This window comes from Drosophila biarmipes, chromosome 3R (assembly GCF_025231255.1).
Source record: "Drosophila biarmipes strain raj3 chromosome 3R, RU_DBia_V1.1, whole genome shotgun sequence".
Lineage (NCBI taxonomy): Eukaryota > Metazoa > Arthropoda > Insecta > Diptera > Drosophilidae > Drosophila > Drosophila biarmipes.
Window position 1 is genome coordinate 22,894,821 of NC_066616.1, and position 23,837 is coordinate 22,918,657.

Here is a 23,837-nt window from a genome sequence, read left to right on the forward strand (position 1 = left end):
ATGCCTCGCAACGTGGCAAGCTTAAGTTTGCTAGCCGAAAAGTATGCAGCGGAAAAACTCAAGCCGAGTGTAAAATGTAAGCACCGAAGGGAAAGATGGTGGAGGAAAAGTTTTTAATATGCGGATAGCTTTAATTAAATATGTTTTCCACTCGGCGAACCCAAAACGCCAAGGAAAACAAAAACAAGCAAAGCATAATGTGTGTGTTTGTTTTTCGGTGTTTTTTCCTCACTCGAAACATAAACATAAATGTTGGTCGGTGTGGCAGGCAAACAAGCATTTCCCTTCACTTTTCTTTGCTTGTTTTTCCATTTTTTTCTTTTGTACACTTCCTTTTTTGGTTTACTATTTAAGTGAAAAAACTTCTGGTCCATGAACCACTTTTATGCACATTTTCCTGTGTTTACGTTTATGTTTTATGCTGGTATGTTATAAATTTGGGTGAATTAGTTTGGATTTTAAAGAGCCAACTATATATATGTCTTAAAGTGGTTCTCACATATCTTAAATCCTTATTCAATAAATTTATTATGAAAAGAAAAAGCCACACTCTGCGCATTCTCTGGAAATATATTTGTAATGAATTTCTGCATTTTATTTTCTTTGCACGGCCTTTGTGCTTTTTCCACAGCCATTGTTATGGCTGATTTCTGGGTTTCCTTTTACACATTTCTCCATTCGACGCCTACAAGAGAGGTTTAAATAAACATAAAATGGGCGACACTACCGTGAAAATGTGCCCATTTTCCTCCTTCGCCACTTTATTTCTGCCCACATATGAGCGTGAAAAAACAACAAATTGACATATCGAGGACGGAAAATTGCAAAAGCAGGAGACAGAAAATTTGTGTTTCGGTCTCGGCTCTTTTTGTTGTTTAAATCGTTGTAAAATTCATCGGATATGAAAATCTAATGATTTGTAAAGGCGTCGATAAGCGGGAAAAGTGTAAAGGGATAGGCAGACTGGCCCCGGGGACTTTTGGGAAAAGTTTACACTGCCTTACCCCCTTGATTATGGGAAATGTTTGGGTAGGCTGGGGAAAGGATTCACAGCATTTATTGAAATATTAATATTTGTCCGTGTGGGTGCGTGCAAAAAGCTTTTCATGGCATAACCCAAACGCACACACACGAAACCCTGGAAATTAAAGCCAACCCAATGTTTGCCCAAGAAAATTCAGTTGGCTAAAAAGTTTTCCCCATTCCGGGTAAAACCAAAAATCAATTCAAAGTTTTGCCCCAGGCCTTGGCTACTCCTTTTTGTCCATCTTTTTTCCGGTTTATGGGTCATGCAGTGAACCATCTGGGGATTTCTCTGAGTTCTGTATCGGATTAAGAGCCATTATCTTTTTTGCTGGCTAAATTATACTCAACTCAGCTGAGAGTGGTCGGGAAATTTATTGTGTAAATTGTATTTATTTTAGATTTATAGATACATATGTCCATGTGTAAGTACATATAAATTTCTTAGCTCCCTCTTGAGCCGAGATTTCTGGTCTTTCGTGTTGGCATTAAAAAATATTTACAGTGTCTAGACTTGCCAGCGCATAAATCAAATGCATGCGAGTGTTCTTACTTTGCTGCAAGAAGGAAAAACTTTTCCGATTCTGTGTGTATGTGTTGGCTTTTAATGTGCAACGTGTGGCTAAAAAGTGCTTGAATAAAAAATATTTCTGAGCCAAGTTCCACCGCCAATGCGTTTTGAAGACCAAAAAATTAATTAAAATAAGTGGCTGGAAACTTCTTTGGAATTTCTGATAAAATGAAAGTTTTCCAAACAGCAAATTTGTAATTCTCTCAACTCTGGACTTAGACTTGCAATAGATAATTTGGTGGTACATAAAATAGAAGAAATGGAGTAACATACAATTATTCGCCACGTCTCAAGCCACTGGGATCCAAAACAAAACGCATGCCGAAGGCAAATCGATCTGTGGGCAGGTTCATCACCACACTGAAACCCATTTGCAGTGGCAAGTGCCTTAGATATCTGCGGAAATTATAAGGTAATATCAGAAAAGGCTTTCGAAAGCGATGCTATACCCACTTGGTCCACATGAAGCCCACAGATGCATCCGAATCAAACATTCCATGCACGGCCGAGTTCCAGAAGTTCCATTGATAGCATATTGTGGCAATGGTCTTTCGGGTATTACGATTCCAGGCCAGGAGATTGGCCATCTGAATTTGCGGATGAATGCGCTGCCAGTAGCTAACATCCAGGCCCTGTCTCGAGGCGGTGGCAGCCAGGGAATAGTTGTAGTGCGAGTAACTGAAAGATGATCAATTATATTGTATCAATTATATTTTCTAGATTTTTTCATACAATTTATTTTATGAATTAATAAAATAATTGGGAAGTATTTTACCGTGCTGCAAGGGCCAGATCCGGCGTCAGTTTCTGGGGTTCGTTCCACTCTAGAAGAAGTTCTCCTCCGAAGGCCCAATGGGCGGAGACTGATCTCATTACGGACAGCGTGCACCGTCCATTCTCATTGCGGACATTGTAGAAATTGGCGGTCCACGTATCGCACTGTCTCGTCCACTCGATCGTGTACTGGCTCTCCACCGGAGCAGCCTCCGTGGCCTTCTGCATAATGGCCTCCATGCGAAGGCACTGGAACGGATAGTACAGAATGTTCAGATTGGCCGCCAGCGTCGTGGGATGTATGTCGCCCATAATGGTTGGGGTGTACTGAAAATATAAGTCATTTAAATATATTAAAAATACCACTGAAATACGGAATAATCAAGCATGAAAAAGGGTTAAAAATTAGATCATCGCTAAAGGGAATTATTTGAATGCAGATTATTAGAAATATTCACCACAAACTCAAAGAGGTATCCCACGCATAAATCGCGATAAAATTAAGGAAGTTATGGAAATTGGAAGTACAGTTTTTGATTCCAATACTGAAACCCACTGGTTTTAGTTAAAAGTGGAACATGGAAATGGGCTAAAATTTCGACCATCGCTAAAATAATATATTTGAATGTAGATTGTAAGAAAATTCCAGCACAATTTCATAGAGGTATCCCACGTCCAAATTGGGATAAAATTAAGGAAATTATGGAAATTGTAAGTACAGTTTTTGATTCCAATACTGAAACCCACTGGATTTAGTTAAAAGTGGAACATGGAAATGGGCTAAAATTTCGACCATCGCTAAAATAATATATTTGAATGTAGATTGTAAGAAAATTCCAGCACAATTTCATAGAGGTATCCCACGTCCAAATCGGGATAAAATTAAGGAAGTTATGGAAATTGGAAGTGCAGTTTTCAGTTCCAGTTTCAGTACTGCAAATACGTAGAAATCGAACATGAAAATGGGCTAAAATTTCGACCATCGCTAAAATAATATATTTGAATGTAGATTGTAAGAAAATTCCAGCACAATTTCATAGAGGTATCCCACGTCCAAATCGGGATAAAATTAAGTAAGTTATTGAAATTGGAAGTACAGTTTTTGATTCCAAAACTGAAACCCACTGGATTTAGTTAAAAGTGGAACATGGAAATGGCCTAAAATTTCGACCATCGCTAAAATAATATATTTGAATGTAGATTGTAAGAAAATTCCAGCACAATTTCATAGAGGTATCCCACGTCCAAATCGGGATAAAATTAAGGAAGTTATGGAAATTGGAAGTACTGTTCTCGGTTCCAGTTTCAGTACTGCAAATACGTAGAAATCGAACATGAAAATGGGCTAAAATTTCGACCATCGCTAAAATAATATATTTGAATGTAGATTGTAAGAAAATTCCAGCACAATTTCATAGAGGTATCCCACGTCTAAATCGGGATAAAATTAAGGAAGTTATGGAAATTGGAAGTACTGTTCTCGGTTCCAGTTTCAGTACTGCAAATACGTAGAAATCGAACATGAAAATGGTCTAAAATTTCGACCATCGCTAAAAGAATATATTTGAATGTAGAATGTTAAAAAACTCCTTCACAAATTCATAGAGGCATCCCACATCTAAATCGGGATAAAATTACAGAAGTTATGACAATTTGAAGGGCAGTTTTGGGTTCCAGTACTGAAACCCACTGGAAACACAAAAGCTTTTCAATCGGTTCATTATTCTTATAATCAAATATACACTATAAATGCCCAAAATGTTCTGCAAACTCACCATGGTATCGTCTTGGACGCGGAAGGTGTAAAGCCCGCCGAACCGGAAGCCAGAGGCCCTGATGTGGCTGAGGACCCAGGCGGCCGTGATGTACTTGTTGGGCGCCAGCCGGTGCAGGTAGTCCAGCTCGATGCCGTCGAAGAATTTGGGCATGACCCGGTGGGCCAGAATGTGAAGGTTCTGCACATTGCCGGGATTCTTTTTGTTGCAATGACCGCCGACGCGCTCGAAGCAGTCGGGAAAGAAGACGCCCAGTTCGGAGTTCTTGTAGGGCGGACAGTTCTTGCATGACATATTGATGCTGGGTGTATTTTATACTTTTTTTTTTAAGTTTTAATGGAACTGTAACGGGGAAGGAACTGCAACAGTGTAATGTGGAATTCGGTATTGATCCTTCGCTGCACCGAATGAATATGTCCGAGTTTGCTGGCGAGTTCGAAACTTAAACTGGAATTGTAGCTTTTTTAGTTTTTTCCTCAGACCTTACCTGGCAACAAGAAACGAAAATGTTACATAGACCTGATGTTCGATCAAATATTTATGATATACATGGGATGGCTAGAGGACGGTTCAGTTTGGTTTCGCTTGCCTTACAGACGGCGCATTCGAGAAATATCATCAGCTGTCAATTGTCATTTTATGCGCCATTTCGTGGGCTCCTTTTCGCTTTCGCCAGCCCTTCCGCTTTTACTTTGGGCTTGGCACACCATTAGGCGCATTTCACACTTTTTACATTATTTATATGGCATCGTCTTCTGCCTTTTGGTTTTTATTCTCCCCTTCGTCTGTCGCCAACGCCTTCTCAGCCATCCTCTTTCGGCAGGACATGAAATATTTAAACATCGAGTCCAAGCGGGCTCTTAAAGGATAATGGTCGGAGCGACGAGGATGCGGATGATGATGATGTATGAGCCACGGATTCGCGTGCGACTGTCCAGGGTTGTGGTGCCCATGGAGGTTTTTGGCTATTGGTCTGGTTGTCTGACTCACCGAGTGGAATTATGGATGGGATAATCTCAAGCGACAAATCACCGAGCCCAGTTGGGCAATAACTTGATTGAATTCGAAGGTTATGAGGAAGCAAGTGAATTTGGTATTTAAAATATGTGGTTTGTAGAAGAAAATTTACGAAAAGTTTGAAAATAAACCTATAAACTTAATGGGATAACTAGAAAGGTCTACTGGAATACAAAGATATGGTAAATAACAAAGAACACTAATAAAATTTATGCGTATCTGTGAATGCCAGTAGATGGAATTCGTTTGTTTTAATTTAGAATAACTATGTGGGTGTATAGATACCGCAAAAAAAATCTTCAGCAACATTTTTTAAGATAATCTCTTAGTATTAAGTATTTAAAAAGCTTCCTTTGTTGTACAGTTAGAATAAAGAAGTGCCTTAATTTGGAATCAAATAGGAATTAACTCTTCATGTCAAGCATTTAAATAACCTCCCAGATTTTGTAAGCTTCACAGATTTCCAAGATTTTTGGAAATGTAATCAAATGTCCTGAGCTTAGAGGAAAAGCTAATACGCTGGCTATACGAAAGAGAATAAATGACAATGGCAATGACGTTTGCCAGATGTCGTCTAAGCCGATTTCGAGTCGGAGTTCATGAAAGCAAATGCAAAAGTTGTTTATTCAGCAGCTCAGTCGCGGCTCGGGCTTTTGTGCTTTCCCCCGATTTCCCTCACCACATTTGCCCTGGGCCCAGGGCCCCTTCATAAGCTAAGACCGCGCCTTGCTCGCGGTGGTGAAGACATCACTTATTTAGACGCCAGCACTTAAATTTATCACTCAGCCAGCAGCTGGCGGGCCGGGCTGTCTGGCTGTTTCAGCCATTTGCTTTAATTTAATATGCTAAAATATAAGGGGAGCCACCCGCATTCTCAGTTTGCAAATCAAAGCTCAACGCGGCCGCAGAACTTTTGCCGGAAAACCGCAAATGCTCAAAGGGAAAAGCGAATCGGTTCGCTTCGGTCTGTTTGGAATGGGAGATTCAACATGGTAATCATAAGTAAATAGCCCCAGTGCCACTAAAAGAACTTGTTTCACGCCTAATTGGTGGGTGTGGTTTTAAGTTATGTTAACCCATATTTTAAGGGAGTAGCTGTATTTTATTTAAATTCCTTTGACAGATTAATAGTCAGAAAACAACCGAACACAGTGCTAAATCGCACCAAATTTAATGGCCTTCAACTGTAACCCACTTTCATACATCTGTAAAATCAATCATTATTATGTGCTTATTTTTTCAATGACCAAAAAGCAAACTGTTGCGCTGCCACAAGTACGCACTTACCTGTTTTTTTCAAAGGTAAACAGAATTGACCCCGTTGCGGAAAAGTTTTAAAGTTCAGAGTGAAATGTGGCGTCAGCAATCGGATTTCCAGTGCGGAGTAATAAACAAACAAAATGTAGTTTCGAGAGGAATTCACTGTTAAGAGCAATTGAATTTACAATACTCATTCCATTCCTCACATTTCCTCCTTGGCCTCTATTAACTTATGAGCTTTTTCCGATAAAGTGCCCGAAAAAGTAGGCAAAAAATGTTTGCCCACCCCCAGGCAAATATTCAAATGAATATAAATTAAAATTGAAATATAAATGATACGCAACAAATGAAAAACACTGTGGACAAAGTAAGTGAAAAAGCAAAAAAATACAGCAACATTTAAAATATTTACTATCCACCATTGTGAAAATTGTAAAACATCGAAGGACGAGCCGAAAAAAAACAATTCAATCGCATTTCGATGCACAATTTATTTATTTATCTCGTGCTGCATGGTTTTTTATTGTATTCTTTTTGCTCGCCTGTGTGTAAATTCCTACTATCGTGTTTATTTTTTTAATTGCTCATGGTTTTTATACATTTTGCATATAATTTAATTTTATTTATTACGCTTTAAAAAAACGAAAGCAAAAAAAATATACTAAAAACAGCAAAAAGGAGTTGGAAGTGGGCAATAAATTTTTAATATTTTAAGCAATTTCAATTTTTGGGGGGAGGAAGTTGGTGTGCAAGGCTGCACTTCTGTAAATTCGTTATCAATAAATGTTATTTGTGTTCATTTAAACTTTTGTGTGCACTGGCCACCTCAGGGGAATTGAAATGGGATTTTAACAATTACAACTGCCGGGCTGAAAATGGAGTAGGTACTTGTTGTTGTCGAGTGGGACATTTTTTAAACAAATATTTGGAGTCTAAAATATACATAAAAGCAAACAAAATATTATGAACTAATAGCGGGAGAAGTAAGTAATAGTTTTAGCAGTAGATTTGAATATTTAATGCAATTTGAATTGGAAAAACAAAATAAGCAAACATAAAATGAAATTAAAATTTTGATAAGCAAATAGAATAAACAAATAGCGCAAATATTTAAGAGGAACCTCTCACTGCTGGGCTTTTTGTAATCTCCCAAAGAAAATGAAAGTACTTGAATAAAAGTAAAAAGTGAATCGAATAACCCTATCCCCTGTGAGGATTCAGCTGCTTCACACTTATTTCAGCTCCATTAAATATTTACAATGAGGCAAACAAATCAAAGTGACAACAAACAGAGGCCTTTCCCCCCAAGTACTTTTACTGATTTCGCTTACCAAATATTTGCATACCTCGCTCGCTTTTCCTCCTGAGAGCGTCTATATCCCTTTGACTTGACGCGAAAGAGTTCGCAAACCGACTCGGTGGCACTTGGGCACGATTTGCATTAAGGACTCGCCGGTTCTCCCCCTTTTGGCACCATCGAAGTGGCTAAAAAGTGTCTTCGACCTTGTGCCATTGGCATCCATTATTTTGTAATTATTTAAGTGCCTTCAATGAGGCACCTTATTGATGATGACAGCGGGCTTGCCATTCCCCATTCACGCCCACCAACCCATCCAGATCCACAGCCACGTTCACACTCGCCCGGAGCGGCGCAGGCAATAAGTGAAAAAAATCAAAAAGCCATAAAAACTTTACACAATCGAAACGTGCAAAAGTTGATTTTTGCCAACGCCAGCAGCCAAAGCTAAAGAATTCGCCCATCGATGGCAACAACAAATGGAATCGAAGGGAAAATAAAAAAGTCTGACAACAAAATCAAAGTGCGGCCGGCATGTGAAAGTAAACTTACTTTTCTACACCCTTGGGGTAAGAGGTATATGTGATTGCTGTACAGGAATCTCTTCCATTTTATAAAAAAGGATCTGGAAAATACTTAAGGGTATAACATAGATAATTAATAGGTAAAGGCAGAAAAGGTTTTTATAAAATAGTTGCTGTGAGTAGTGGGTAACATTTAGTCGAGGCAACTGACCATGTTCCTTTACTTTTTTATCTTTGTGTTGCCTTTGCTGCTCTTCTGCAAAGGATGGGTAGCTAATACGAGGACAGCAAAGGACACAGGAGGCTCAGGAAGGGAAGAGGTCCTTCGAAAGTGGACACCGGAGGAGAGTGAACTGAAGAGGACATTCCGAATCGACCCATAAAAAACGAGAGCGAATAAAAAGCGCAAGAAAATTACTTTCTGCTCTAAAAATTTTTGCAGGGGGAAAGGAGACACACAGGCAGTGGTACGAAATTATTGGAATTTCGTACATATGACATTTTATTATTTTTGGTAATAAAAAAATCTAAATTTATTAATAATTAATAATAAATCATAATTATAATAATACTTTTTAAAGTAATTTTGAGTAATTTTTTGTTTTATTATGTCCTAAAAAAGGTATAGTTCCTAAAAATATAAACAAAATATTTGTCATGCAAATAGAAAAAGTCTCAATTTTTTAAAACTTTTATAGATGATATTGCGCCACTGTGCCACATCGAAGTCAGCAATCGGGGCCATCCACAAAGTCAAGCGTGTAAAGTAAGTAAAGATGCGAGTAAAAACCTTTTCCGCCTTTTCAGCTTTGCTATCGGCCCTTTTGAGGCATTATGTACTGACAATTTTCATGATTATGCGCTTACGGATTTCGAGAGTGTCCAGTTCCCTTCCTTCCCCTCCCATTTCCTTCCCAATGCCTTCCCCTTAGCATTCACTCCCCTGCCCAATGCCTTCCCCATCATCGTCATCTCTATATCTGTGAGTGTCCGGGTGAGCGCAGCTGTTAAGCCTTTTCCGTTTCCGCTGTCGTTTATTTTCCTTCGCTTTTTTCTAGTCCATGACTTGACTTTGGCGCCTAGCTAAGTATTGATAGTATTGGATACCATCGACAGCGGATTGGGGGCTGAAAGCCGAGGCTTCCTGGTTATGGCCATCAAAACGGAAATGAAGATGGGGATTCCATTCAATTGGCTTTTCGAGGATGCCGAGTCCATGTATGTCTGCGTGCTTGTGGGTTGTGAAAAGTGTTGGCAATTGTTGCTAGCTAGACATTTTACGGGTAATTATCGAAAATGCTATCCCGGGTACGGAGATGGCCGATGATTGAATATCCATTGGGGAACAGGTAGAGTGCCAGTGAAGTGAATGAAAGATTAAAGATTAGGCCCCAGGGTTAAGCACTCAATACGTGAGAAAAAGAAGTGAAAAGAGATTATGTTGAATGCAATTCCCCCTTCGATGAAGATTATTCGGAAAAACGGATATGAGAAATAAACATTTAGAAAATTACTTTATGTTTGTAAGGCGGAAAGTATTACATTTCAAGTAATATATGAATTTAAAGAGGGACAACGCATAAAGTCTGTATGCCCTTATAAATATAATCCTTAATCAATACCATCTTTATGCCTCAACTTTCATTAGCCAAATTTATGTACAAGTCAAAAATTCAATTACCGCCGAGCGTTTTGATTACCTACCAATATCTCGGTGGGGAATCCGCGTTCGGGCACAAATCTTGGCCATAAAATTGTCATAACTGTAAAGTTATTGTGACATTTCCAATAAACGGAAAAGAGGGAAAAGCCAGCTGTGACTCCGCTCGCAGGAGCAGGAGGAGGGGCAAAACTCCTGTCTGCCTGGGAATATTCCTTGGTTAATTTACTACAATGCGCCCAATATGCAACATAAATAATGCCGAGCATCCGACATAAATAACCGGGGTTGCTAAAATTGGCAGGAGGACAGCCGGGAGTTGGTTTCGCTAAGCAGCTGCTGCTGCAGTCAATTTCAGCGTTCGTCTGTAACTGTAACAATTAATTAGAAACTAACAAAGTTCTTCTTGGCAGGCGCTAAACTTGTCCCACAACTCGGAGGACCCCGAGAACCCAGGGAATCCAGGGAGCCCAGAGAACCGAACCGAATCGAATCGAAGGCGACAGTCGAGACTGTCGCGCACATAAAGCGCTTTTAATTGATTTTCCTGTTACGTGCACTGGCGAATCGGGGAGTTGTCGCTGCTGGCTCCGTGGAGGAGGACCATCCCCCGGCCTGTAATCGTTCATTCATTCATTCGAATTGTAGTTAATTAATAAATTATTCCGAGCGATTGAGCTAACAGTATAGGACTGTGAAAACTTTCACTGGCAGCTTTAATTACCTTTTCGGTACCAGGACTTTCCACTTTGTTTAGCCTGTGGCTCGCTTTCTTTTATGTATTCTCCGTGTTTCCCCCATTGCCTCTTTTTTTGTTTGCCACAATTAAACACATTTTATTTGCGAATGTTTATGGTGCCTGCATGATGCGTATACGCAATGTGTTTGCTCGGCTGCTTGCATGTTGCGTATACGCAGCGTGTGCCGGCCAGCCACCACAGACTCGTAAATGCGGACATATTTCTTTTTAAAGATACGAGCACAGCATAAACGTTTAGCCTTGGCTTTGCCTTCAATTAAATTTCGCTTTACTTTATGTCCAGCCAGTGGTGGAGTAAAATTCAGGGCTCAGGTGCGTGGACAATATTGGGAAAATGTATTAAAAGACAAATTAATTTCCGCAAACTGCCAACTGAGGCCTAAGCCAATTCCTTAGTTCTCATCAAAGAAAAATGTCTCACAAATTTAAGAATTTATTAAAGCCTAATTGCAAATTGAATTCAAAAGCACCTCTATCCTTTCTTTTAATAACAATCCATAAATATTTTCGGAACAATTTAAAAAATGATCAACAAACAAATATATTAAAAATAACTTGCAAATTGACAAATATTTGTAAGCGAAATATTGCCAGACACATATGCATTTCCACTTACCAAATGCACATGAAACATATTGCAGATTTCAGGCAAAGAAATTCCATAAATCCAAAAGGCAGCCGAATGGTAAATACAAATTTCATAAAAAATAATTAAATAAAAAAGGGCAGAGAGAAAGCAGGGCTAGAGTCCAGGGAGACCAGAAACCAAAAGGCATTAGCAGCAGATTACCGGGGGTATTGCGGGAGTGGGGTACACGTCCTGCTCCAACTTGCAGCCTGCATCTCGAGATCCGACTCCGGCCCAAAGAGTCATTAGCAATGTGACCCAGAACTGGACTAACCACATAAAATTTTATGCTGTTTGCCATAATAAATTTAATTAAAAAATCAAATTGACTGAGAGAGGAAAGTCGGACTCGAGAGCCAGAATACCAGCACCAGTGTACCAGCATCCACTTGAACATTAGCCCCAGAAACGCAGTTCGAGTCGCAATTTGTTGCCTACGAATGTGCTGAGTAATATTTGGGTCAACTTCTGCCTTCTGCCGGTCGACATTCGCCTTAATGGCCTGCAGAAGGCTCTAAACGAGGACCAGCCAGTCAGATGGAATTATCAGACTTTACAAAATTGCTTTCGGACATCTGAAGTGCATTTTATGGAACAGAGCCTAGGGGAAAAATGAATGGCAGAAGGAAAAAATTAAGCGCAAAATAAATGTCTCCAGCTCACCTTGAGGAAGTCGAAAGTTAAGAGACAGAGAGAGAGAAAGTTAGACAAAAGTTTATTTTTTCAATTTATTTTCCCAATGGCTTTCGCTGGCTGCCGCCTCTCATCCTTTATCAATTTGTTGGAGTTTTTCTTTTATGAGCTGCCAGTTAATTAGGAAATAGGAGAGCGAAAGGGAGAAAAATCGGGGCGGCTAATCAGCTGAATGTTGTGGAAACAGCCAACTGAAAGGTGTTCGAAGCGGAAATGAGGTAATCCAGGAAAGGAGATGAAGTCGGGTAGGAAAATTCTAAATGATTTTCACCTTAATTGGCTTGAAAATGAGATGAGAGGCTAATTGATTGAATTTACCATTTACAAATTTTGAAAAAAAAATATTAAGGTATATGTAAAGCTTATTATTATTCTTAAAAATTGAATTTATTTGATTTTATTTTTCATCACTTAAATTTTTGTACAATTTCACTTAGGCGCCCCTATAAAAGGGAACGCATTTTGTCCAAAAAATCATCGATAAATGCATTCTGGGTTCTGTTTAAACGTCTGGCCAGAGAAACACTATCTTCGAAGTTGGCCTCGTCATTCAGACGCTTATAGGCAGCTGCCCGATAAAGCCAAGCACGCAGATAGTTGCCATCCAGTTTTGCTATTACATAGTCGCAATCCATAATACCTAGCTTGAATTCGCGCATTCTAAAGATACAAATTACTTTAAAATACTATACCATGGGAAAAACCATGAACTCACTTGATAAAACACATGGCTCGATTTACATACAAAACAGGTGTATCTTTTATATATTCCAGACCCTTTGTATAGTAGTTCTTAGCCAAGGAGAAGTTTAGCTTGCGATACTCGTGATTTCCCATCCTTCGAAATGTTTCGGCCACATCTTCTCGCTGTTTTCTAGCCAGGATTCGATCCTCAGGTTCTGAGTCAATTTGTCGCATAAAGGTAAATTGATTTGTGTTGATTGGGACTTTCTTTGTTTTGGGACGTCGAAAAACTGAGCTTTTCCTTGCCTTTTGATGTGTTACCAGAAATTGTAAGTCACTTATGTTAAGCGTTGACTTTTCTCTGGTTTTTGAAGAACTAGGGAAGGACTCTTTATAGTGGGTATAATTTTTTGGTTACCTAGCTACTCACTCTGTTTTGTTGGCATTTTCAATGGCTTCTAGGCACTCAATCACTTCTTGTACTTTGGAAGGGCGTTCATCGAGAAAAGACTCATCGGATTCGGGATGTTGATATATAAAAAGGTCTGGTTTGGATACTTTTGAGCTAACTCCCCTTTCATTGCCTTCATTTTTGTCAAGTGTTTTGGTGGGCAAGAACATTGTTTTTTATTATTTAGTATTTTACTTAAGTGTGATTGTGTGTTTTGTTTTAGTATGTTGATGTGTGAGGTTATAATATTTGAATTTGACATTCAAGGCATACCAGAAATGCTCAGAAAATGGTTCAGCAAATTATGAACATGAACTTTTCGGCTTTGCAGACACCCACAAGCTCAAGTATTCTTAACGGCTGAGCTTAGGGGAATATATATTTTAATTCCCCTCTGAGCTCCTTGCTTATTTCCTTTTGTCTTCGTTATCTCTGGCCTTTTCCCGTCCCCCGAGTCCCCATTTCCTGCCATCATCTGATTATATATTCCTCTCAAATTAATTGACTTTTGCATCAGCAAATTAAATTGTCGCGACCCAGAATCTTTTACTCTCCACCTCAAAAACCAAAGGCAGCCCAGCTAAAAACCCGCCTTAACTCAAACCGGATTCCCCGCCCAGCGGCAAGTTTGCTTCTGTTCTGCGATTGCGATTGTGCTTCTTCAGCCCACAGCCGTTGGATATTTTTGCATAAAATCCTCTGTGCTGCGAGCGATTTTTAATTTGAATTAAAAATGCATCATTGCGCTGATTTTAATGCACACACAATTAAAACGGCAAGTCAGGAAATTGCCAAATGCATTTAAAAGCCAAGTGAAAATCCAAATGCGAAAATCAATGAGCAATTGTGAATGCAAATTGGAAAAATTCGAAGCGAGGGAGTTAAAACGAGGCAAAAATAAGACAGCAGATACGAAACGAAAAAAAAAGTCGAGCGCGTTGAAATTAAATGAACTGAATGCAAATCAAACTAATGCAGAGTTGACAACATACGCACATTTCCAGAGCACCCACCCCTGCCATTTTCCCGAGGAAAAGCTGAAAAGTTTCGCCTGCTAATCGCTAATTGCTTTTAAAGACAGCCGGGGGAAAATGCGGCGAGTCGGGGGCTTGAGCTGTAATTGTCGCGCTTTTCAAAATGCTCAATTTGCAATGCAAATGTCAAGCATTAGTTTAGCAGCTAACGCCCGCTGTCAACAGATGGCGCCACCGCGGAATGAAAATGAAAATACTTTTATGGCCCGCAGTGTATGTACAGAGGGTGTGGGTGGGGTGGCGACGGCTGGGCTGGCAGATCAAGCTGGCAGTGTTTGGCAACAGCTTAGCGCACAATCAATTAAACTGGTTTATTGACACTTTTCCTCCGACACAGACACACACTTGACACCAACACACATCACAGTGGAAATCGGGCAAGCAGTAGATAAAGAAAAGTCAAGGGAGACTCTTAAATACCCTGATGACTGAGAATGGTGCCCTGGAAAGTATGCTATATTTTTGAAGAGTTCCTCTTATATCAAAATCTATAGAAGATTATTAGTTCAAGTGATAAAAAATGCATGAATACCAATTAAATAAAATGTTTGTTCCTTACTCTTGCAAAATATTGTTTGTATATTTCTATCACTTCTCTGACTTTTTCCTCACACACCGAACCCCATTCTCCCTCCCTCTTTTCCCCACCCCATAAATACTTGAGTGCCTCATACAAAAAAGTAAACTGTGCAATTAGTTGACTTAACTTCTGTGACATAGAATTGGCAATTTATTAAGCAGCACAAAAGGCATTTTTCTCCCTCCAACACCCCCCCAGCTATTTCATGGGACTGCCTCACTTCTGTGCTCAAGCAAACGGAAATTGAGTGTCCTTGCAGAAGGGATTTATTTATGGTTCATAGATTAAATACTAATTAACACCCAACCACACAGGCGCGCCGCCAGTGCGTTGGCATTTGATTTATGTGGGGAGCATCTCGGCCCTTGTGCGTGTGTCCTGTGAGTGTCCTGCAAGGATTAGACGGGGCAGCTGGAAAAGAATAACAGGGCGGCGCTGGACCCCAAACATTTGCCTGGCCCATTGAACAAGGTCCTTGGTCCTGCGTCCTGCCGCCTCGACTATTATGCGTATCTCTCGCTCGCTACGCTTAATGCCATAAATTCTGCTTAAATTATTGGGGTTGGTTAACACGCTCCATTTTCGTTTTCGGATTCGCATTTACTTTTACGCTCTTCATTTGTTCTTGCTTTGCCAGTGGGGGCCCACTGTGGTGGGCCACCTTTAAGGTTGCCCTTCGAGACGCAAATTACCATATGAAAATATTTTCCCCTTTTTTATGCCAACAATCTTTCAGGCATTGTTCGCAGTGCACTGGCGGCTGGAGGTGTTGGCTGCTGGAGCCTGTTAAATTTATGTGTCTGCATGTCGCGGACGCGTAAAAAAGCTGCATAAGAATCACATTCACTGCGAGTCCATTCGGTTTGGGGGTGCGACGTATAATCAAGCGAGACAATGCACATAAAGTCTGCCCAACTCTTTGGCGGTCTGAGTGCGTTGATTAACGACTAACTGTCCAGTTATCCAGCTGCCCTCCCCTGAAAAAACCTTTAAATTTCCCGGTTTAATCCAATTATTCATACTTTAACTACTGAGTATTTTACAAAAATAATTTGGTTAAAATCATAAATTTTCTTCGAGTGTGTACTGAACACCGTCGTTTTCCGTCTGATCCACACACTAGATTACGGTATTTATCGGCCTATGCAAATGAAAGGGGAAAATCATCTCAGTGCGCAGCGTGACGTTTTAAGTCTACCTCATTTGACTGCACTAATTAAATGTGCTTTAACGGAAAATCTCTTAAAAATCGAAACGTGCAATTCATGATGACAGCATTCATATGCATGAATGTGAGTTCGGCAAAAAGATTGATAGATCGATTTTTAATGGCCAGGCGTTATGGTCAGTTCAGAAGTTTAAAGTAACTTGACAACTTTTAGTACCTATTTAATTTATTTTAAATATTATTTATTTTGTTATTTGTTTTTTGCCTGTACAACTCTTTGATAACAAACCGCTGCTTTTAAATTTGTTTCGTATCGACTTAACTTAAATTAAAATTGGTTTGTTTAAGAGTCATCAGGAGCGAACTTTTTTCTGGCGATTAAAACCGAATTCTTCTGATTGCATTAAAAAAATCATTGAGCTCACTTTCTGTGTTTTTTTGCGTTTATTTATACTCTGATTAATCCATTATGGCATTTCGCGTGCAAATTGTTAGTGGAAAATCCGCTACTTAATCGAATTAATTAAAATTTCATATCACGCTGAAAGCCCAAATCGTGAAAGTCTACAAAAAGACCGAAACAATTTCAAGTTGAGCGCACAAAAGCCGACCGCATATCAAATATGCGTCTAGGTGGGTCCGTCCGCGTATGGGGGATGTCATTAAATGCAAATTTATTTAAATTTCATTATTGAATATAATCGGCGCGCGGCTCTGAAATCGTTTCGGTAATCGCAGCCAGAAAACTGGTTGAATGTTCTCGCTTGGCACCAATTAAATTCCCCAATGTAACGCACAGAAGGGCACACATCCCCCGCTGTCCGTGTGTGGAAATGCAAATATCCGCAATTAAGCAATAATAATAAGCATCATTAATAAATCATTGCGAGTGCAGGGCACAAAAAAAAGAGTGAAATAAATGAATAAATTGAATGGCACGGTCAGCCCACAACGAGTATTAAAGTGGCAAGAGGGATCCATTGAGGACCATTGACAGTTGGTGGTGAACTCATGTGTGAGACCCTTTCTTTGTGCTCCGCCACTGGGAAGTGCAATTAAGAGGATGTTTGTATTTAAATCTTGGCAACTTTACTTTAAGCTGTCGTTTAAAAGGTATTTTTTGATTAAAGTATAAGTGTATTGTGCTAGCCTACAAAAAATAAAAGTAAAGAGTTGCTAAGTGATTTTTTTTTGTGAGAACCCTAAACATATTTTTTACCTTTATCATAGGTTTAAATATATGAATACTGGACATATATTTTATAAGGAATGGTCACCTAAAAAATAATCTAGTAAACACCTTTGAAATAAGTTGTCTATCTGCCTTGTCCTAAACCTTTGAAATTTCTTTACCTATCTTTTTAAATATATCATAATAATACAATGATAAATACTAAACATATAATTTATAAAAAAACTGTCTTTTGAAAACTGTAAACATAAGTAGCTCTACATGCACTTTCTGTACCCCCAAAAAGGCTTTACTTCATCTTCCAGAAACTGTACTTCCGTAGCTTTTCAATTGCCTGGCAATATTTCAATTTTCCCCTAAAAACCCATAACTCATCGATCACGACAGTTGGCTTCGGTTCTGTATAGACTTAACCCTCGAAAGCAGTTTCGTGTGCTCCTGGCCCCCCAGAAACGAAAAGCAATTAAAACGTTTTCCTCATCGTGGTTTGTTTTCGGGGATTCCCCGCCCCCGACGACCATCGACCGCCCAAAAACACTTGACACTACAACTACGAGTTACGTTTTCCTGTCTCCTGGTCGCGTATAAAAGTTTAGCACATTCTTCTTGGACACCCTCGTAAATTTCGAAATAGACGTTTTTATGTGTGTGTATGGCGGCGGGCACTTCAAATAATTTCAGTGCACAAAAATTTATTGCAATTTCGGTAATGAGTGTGTGCAGCTCAAAAAAATAGAAAAGAGTTGGCTGGAGTTGCAGCGAAATGAAGAAGGAAAAATCCAGGCAGGACCTTAGCTTCTGCCTTAATGCTGTTAGTGTTTGCCCGGCGGTTTTCCTGCTTGTTTGTTGGTCTTCTTGTTTGAACTTTGTGGCATTTCCGTTGCACTTCTTTTGTGCTTGTTTGCCAGCGGAAACGGAAGTTTTTAATGTTGCCCATTGGCCGTAAGTTCGCGTGGATCGCTCTCAAAGCGATTGCCGTCATTGTTTTCGCTTAAAATTAAATGTTTTCCCCCTTGCCAGATACTCGTGAATGAAATGCTTTAAAGGCCCCCGAAAACCCCGTACTGTGTGGGCCAACAAAAGTGCATTGCAATGGTTTATTTTTGTGCAAAAGTTTTGTACAAGCGGCTGCCCGCATTTTTGTTGTTCCCTCATATGGTAAAAGGCCTATCCGCAGCGCAGGAGCCACAGTCCAAGATAAACATACTCAAACTGCACTGGGACACTCAACGAAATTTTAGCATTTAATGCCATAAAATTTTACATATGAGATGAGTATTTATCAAAAAAAGAGAATCGATAGATTCGTATAATAAACTAATATTTTCTTACCACATTAATAATGTTCTAAGTAAATTCTAAGTATAATCCCTTAAATACGTTTAGTACAAAAAAAGTTATCAGGAATTCCATCTAGAGATTTCTTTAAATTCTTTTATTGCCTTAAGGTTTTTGAAGGAGACTTTTTTACCGTGTCCCCATAGAGAATCAGAGGTGGTTGATGAGGAGGGCAAAGAAAGGGGTTGCAGAGCGTCAAGTGCGTTTACGTTGTAGCCCAAAATGCACATCGCTCGTAAATCTCGCGCGTGAAAAACATCAGTTTTCGCTGTTGGCCAGAAGTCTGAGGCTGCCGGCAAAAAGGGGTAATTCTGCAGAGAAAGGGGCGCGGCTTTTGGGCCTGGGTTTCGTTGTAGAGGATAGGGGATAGGGGTTTGGTTGGCGGTCTGCGCTTCGCGGTCGCGTGTCTGCCCCTCTAATGCATATATACTGCTTTAAGTCCCTGGTCAAATCTGGGAGCAGGCTGGCACTGGGATTAAGTTCAAAAAGGGTTGGATATATACTTGTAAAGTTGCTTAAATTAATAATAAGGTTTCCGTTAATGCATTCAAACAAAGCGATTTAATAAAAAAATCATGTTTAATAAGAGAAACATCTTTACTTTTTATCATACTATATATAAACGAGTTACCTGAAAATTGGATTTTAATTTACACATTCATCTTTATCAGAAAATTCGCTCTAAGCTAATGGGTCTAAGCCTGGCTCTTTACGTAAATGCTTCTAAAGACCTTGAAAAATACCTCTTAGACTTAATTTAGGAAAGGGATAGTCCCTCTTAGTAATTAAAATTTGGAAATAAAAAAAAAATCCTCTACTATATATGCTTCCTCATTTCCTGTTTCGCACACCTCTTAAAGCCCCTCAAATGTGGCCAGACCACTCATAGACTGGCTCAAACTCGCCTATTCCCCGTGACATGGTCTTTGGTTACAAAACGGACCTTGCAACTGTCATATACTTAACCGGAAACCGAGACCAGCTTAAAAATCAGACAGCCATGGTGGCCGGAAAGGGGGTGAAGGTGGTCATGGCGGACGGATATTGCCCAGCTGCCTTTTGTCGCGCCACTCGGCAGCTTTTGATGTCGGCTGTTTGTTTTGGTTTCATTTTTAATAGCCCTGCGCTCAACCCTTGTGTGGAATTTTTAACTCACACCTGGTCAGCAGCCCAACTCGGGTTTCCCCTTTTTTTTTTTGCTAACCCTCATAGGCACTTCAACTGGTCTCTCGCTCGCACTGATACAGAAATTAATTGCGTGGATCGAGTGGCCCACTGAGATGGAGGGAGTAAGTGTGTGTTACCAAAATGTTGACGCTCGCTAAGCCAGCTACCAGCTTTGCCACCCTAGAACGCCCATCTCCACGGATCTGGAACCGCAGAGCCCCAAAAGTGACAAACGCAAACACATTTGCCGGGCCATCCGACATCCGCCAGATACTCTGTATCTATACGTATGTATCTGCATCCACAGCCACGTGCGATTGTGTGCGTTGCAGGCACTTGACGAGATTTGTTTATTTGTCTATGCGAATGGCCCGTCTGTGGCCGTCTGTGTTTGGATTTGGCCGTCTGGGCAGCAGCAACAATAAAATTAAAGAAAAATCTATATATGCATATGAGCCTGATAAAGGCCAAGAGCGGGGGTCGGGGGCGACAGACGGGGACAAATCCGTTGAAACAACAGCAAAACAAATCTGTGAATCTGTGAAATCCTTTTGTATTGTTCGAATCAGGAGACCCGCAGAAAATTCAATTCAACTTAACCGGCAGCAAATTGCTGTCAACTTGAAATCGCCTTCACTTTTTTGGTATTCCGCTTTTGGACTGACAAATTTTTATTGAAATACAACAGAGATAATCAGATAACCACTCTTTGATGTAGGAAGTTCCCAAACAATTGGGGTTAATTTGGCAGCACAAAATGAAATCAAAACTTTAAAGACTACTGTAGCTTGAACTTTATTAATTTTGATTTGTTTTCCTGCGAATTACAATGAATTTTGTTTAATTGAAAGGGATACAGAAATGCCTTCTGGGGAGAGGATTGACTGCCCTCTAACCCCCTTACATGCACGCGTTTTAAATTAATTTAATGAAGCTGCAGCTAGTGCACTTTTCATTAAGTTATTTTTATACCGTACGCAATTTGCAGATTTTTGATTGAATTTTCCACCGTCGAAGGCCACACTCGCTTTGATTGAGTGCACAATTTGTTAATTCGATTTTCATTCTATCTGCACTTCTCGCTCCTGGGCCAAAAGCCCTTGCCAATTTGTTTAAGCAGGCAAAAATGTTTAATCGCATTTAATTATTTAATTTGTTAGTTGGCGAAGGGTAAGCTGCAGTTGCATGCATGCATTTATTAATTATTTTCGGGCATGCATAAATTAATAGAAAATCCATTTTGCATTTTGAATAATTTACACTAAATCTTTAACGAGCAATTTTTCTCCATTTCCCTCGGTTGATTTGTAAATATTTCATGGTGTTTACAGTGCTGACTTTTTTTTGCCGCTGTTTGCATCTCAAACATAACGATGACAATGCGGAATAATAATGAAATATTTGTGTAGAGTTCATTAATTTGTAATCAGATAAAAATGTGTAACATTAGAGAAAAGCGGCTTTAAAACAATGCACGGCTATTCCGATTTAAATTATGTTATTTTGGCAAATATTTATAAAGATTATTTTGGATTTTTTGGTTTTTTTCTTTTTCCCGATTATTTTATTTCATATTTAGTTCCTACTTATTTTAAAGTAAATCTTCTTAATAACCTTTGCTGTACCATTTATTGATTTCTGCTCTATCAAATTCCCAATCCAGATATCTGCCTTATTTAACATCCATTAATTATCTTATCTCACTTAGCAAACTATGTGTACAATGCAAATGGTATTTAACAGTGCATGAAATAAGAAATATATATGCCTCTTGAAAATTGAGCCAAAAGCAATATTTGTACTCAAGAGGGAGGGAGGCCATTAATTTCGCCAAAGCCGCGTAAATATTTATACGCAAATTGCATATGTCTGAGACTCGAACAACGTTTTCGGCATTTGCTCATTTGTGGAAGTCAACAAGAGATTTCCATAATGCCCGGGGAGATTGTGGAAAGGGAGGGAATGGCTTTTGGAACCAGCTGCCGATTCCTTTTGGACCCTGGCTAGGGGTATTCCGATGGCCGGGACCCGTACTTTCGGCTGGTAAGGGGGGCTCTGGAGGGAGAATTGTGGTCAAAGTCTCCGAGTCGCCAATTTGCCCGCCAGGCTATTTGTGTATTTGTTGATTTATGCAGCGACCGGGGCTTCTTGGGGCCCACCTGCAGAGGCACTGTCACCCTTGCCCCCCACGAAGTCCCCCTCGGAAAACCCCTTTGGAATCCCCTTGGAGACCCGCCCCCGCTTGCCTTTAGCCCGGGGCTGTGCAGTTGCATTATTCAAAATTGGAAAATCCCACCCATTACCCGACCCACTGAGTGATTTAGCGTGTGCCTTGCCCGTTAACCGCAATGCAATTGTAATTACCCCGAATGGCTTCCGCACCAGAATGTCCTCCGCCCGCAAAATCACTGGCTGCTCATCCCCCATCCCCAGCCATTATTGCATTTTTCTGGTCCACTCCTCGCTGTGTTTATTGGTCGTGCAATGCTGCAATTAGTTCCAAATCATAAACGCCACTTCCGCCTGGTCAACATGGTGTTGCGGACTGGCCAATCCATCCCTTGCTGGTAGCCCAAAAGTCCAGTGCACAATTGCGTGTAAATTTAAAATTTTAATCGTTTCTCTGCACGCACTCAAAACGCAACCGCAGCCAAAACACAACGCCACAATGGCCCTGAAATTGAATGCAGATTTATATACATATAGCCTTTGTCAGGAGATAAAGAATAGCTTGCAGGGGAGTCCAGGAATTTAAAGCTTTTGGGCTTTTTAAATAAGTATCATATTATATGCTTACTGACCTAATATATCCAAGTATAAAAGGCGCGTTAAATTGGAGTGTATTTTTACACCAATTTTATTGTATAAATATATTTTTTTCCCGGAAAATATAGAAATCCGCGTTATAGGCCGAAAACCTCTAAATAAGTTGTGTCCTAATGTAAACATATAATTGTTTATTCAAATGCATTCTAAGTTAAATTAAATAAATATTACGAATTACAGAGATAATTAATTCTCTCTTCTTTTTCTTTAAATTTAAAAATAAAAGCATATTTATGCATATTATATATATTATAATTATAAATATTATTATGCTAAAATGTAAATATTGGAGCTTAAATTTACTGTGTTTAAAATTTCGTTAAATAATTTATAAAAAATCGTACAAACATAAATAATCAATGTATTATTTCCCGAGCATTAATGAAACGCATTTCTAGCAGTATTTTTACGTACACAACATTTAAATATTTTCCAAATATTTTATCAATTTCATATTGGTTGAACCGCTTTTCCCGAGTTTTTCCAGTAAGCAGAAATTAAATTTTGCCTGGCCACGTTTCAGCCATCCCCATGTTCCCCCATTTCCCCCACAGAACTCGCACCATTTCGCTGTTGGCATGCGTATTGCGTATCTGAGGTGTATCTGTGTATTTATAATTTATATGCATTGTCAGCGAGCGCAGGTTGGCAGTTGCCATCTCTCATGCACTTGGCTTACCGCTTCACCCAGCCACCCCCCATTCGCCCACCTTTCACCCACTTTCTCCCACCCTGCCACCACCCCTTTTCCCACCTTGCACATTTGCAGGCAGTGCACTCAGTTGTTACAGGCGATTGTTTTATGCGTTTGCACAGACACCGAAGCGATACTGCATTGTTGCATATTTAGCAATAATAAAATATTTAGTGCCATTTCCATAAATTTATTATCGCCACGTTTTCAAGAACTGCAGGAGGGCAGCTCCATTGCATTGACCAGTCATTGAACAAACAGTGCAGTTGGTTTTTGCCTTTTTGCTCTACTATTTTTGCAGTTTAAATACCTATTGGAAAAAGCATATGATAAATTTGGTTTGGATTGCGCCAAGATTGAACTTGCTTGTGGACCCTAAATATTATTTTTCCCTTCGAAATGTTCTTACCCCTCCCACCAAACTGACAATCTGCAATGCAAAATGGCCCGGCTAGAATGATAAATTACACACCTTCCACCTGGACAATTAGGATAGGCCGAGGATGGGAAGGGGTTTAGAGTCTGTTCAGCAATTTGTTGCATTCATGCATTGCGCAAATATTTCCCAGACATTTCAGGCATTTTCGGCCAAGGTTTCCTCGGAGGATGAGATATGGATTCAAACAAATGCCAAGACAGGAAGGAATTTATTGCCAGGCGCTGGGATTGGAGGTGTTTCCGAAGAGGTGACTGTGCCCCTAAGTAGCTGACCTTCAAAAGT

At 39.7% G+C, this 23,837-nt stretch overlaps 2 protein-coding genes across 3 annotated transcripts; both read right to left on the bottom strand.

Annotated features, from left to right (window-relative positions):
- Nucleotides 1–1,716: 1,716 nt before the first annotated feature.
- LOC108026072 (mitochondrial import receptor subunit TOM40 homolog 2) lies at nt 1,717–4,646 on the bottom strand. 2 transcript variants are annotated; one of them, XM_017096771.3, is made up of 5 exons: nt 4,631–4,646; nt 4,144–4,569; nt 2,370–2,695; nt 2,048–2,272; nt 1,717–1,990 (listed from the first exon to the last, which is right to left on the bottom strand). In XM_017096771.3, exons 2-5 carry the CDS (start codon nt 4,435–4,437, stop codon nt 1,870–1,872), a joined length of 966 nt encoding a protein of 321 aa, XP_016952260.1. In that variant the 5' UTR covers nt 4,438–4,569; nt 4,631–4,646; the 3' UTR covers nt 1,717–1,869. The 2 variants fall into 2 exon arrangements, with proteins under 2 accessions (XP_016952260.1, XP_050745083.1); XM_050889126.1 differs by lacking the exon at nt 4,631–4,646 and having other exon boundaries at nt 4,144–4,624.
- Nucleotides 4,647–12,363: 7,717 nt separating this feature from the next.
- On the bottom strand, nt 12,364–13,370 carry LOC108026094 (tetratricopeptide repeat protein 12). The gene is made up of 3 exons (XM_017096794.3): nt 13,097–13,370; nt 12,698–13,042; nt 12,364–12,642 (listed from the first exon to the last, which is right to left on the bottom strand). The coding sequence occupies exons 1-3, from the start codon at nt 13,285–13,287 to the stop codon at nt 12,426–12,428; spliced, it is 753 nt and encodes a 250-aa protein (XP_016952283.1). The 5' UTR covers nt 13,288–13,370; the 3' UTR covers nt 12,364–12,425.
- Between the last annotated feature and the right edge of the window lie 10,467 nt (nt 13,371–23,837).

Bases quoted from the DNA above. Each gene is read 5' to 3' on its own strand.
- LOC108026094 (XM_017096794.3), bottom strand. From the start codon at position 13,287: ATGTTCTTGCCCACCAAAACACTTGACAAAAATGAAGGCAATGAAAGG. The intron at 13,043-13,096 runs GTGAGTAGCTAG...GTCCTTCCCTAG, and splicing joins GAAAATGCCAACAAAACAGA to TTCTTCAAAAACCAGAGAAA. The intron at 12,643-12,697 runs GTGAGTTCATGG...TTGTATCTTTAG, and splicing joins CGAGCCATGTGTTTTATCAA to AATGCGCGAATTCAAGCTAG.
- LOC108026072 (XM_017096771.3), bottom strand. From the start codon at position 4,437: ATGTCATGCAAGAACTGTCCGCCCTACAAGAACTCCGAACTGGGCGTC. The intron at 2,273-2,369 runs GTAAAATACTTC...ATCATCTTTCAG, and splicing joins GATCTGGCCCTTGCAGCACG to TTACTCGCACTACAACTATT. The intron at 1,991-2,047 runs GTGGGTATAGCA...TAATTTCCGCAG, and splicing joins GTGGGCTTCATGTGGACCAA to ATATCTAAGGCACTTGCCAC.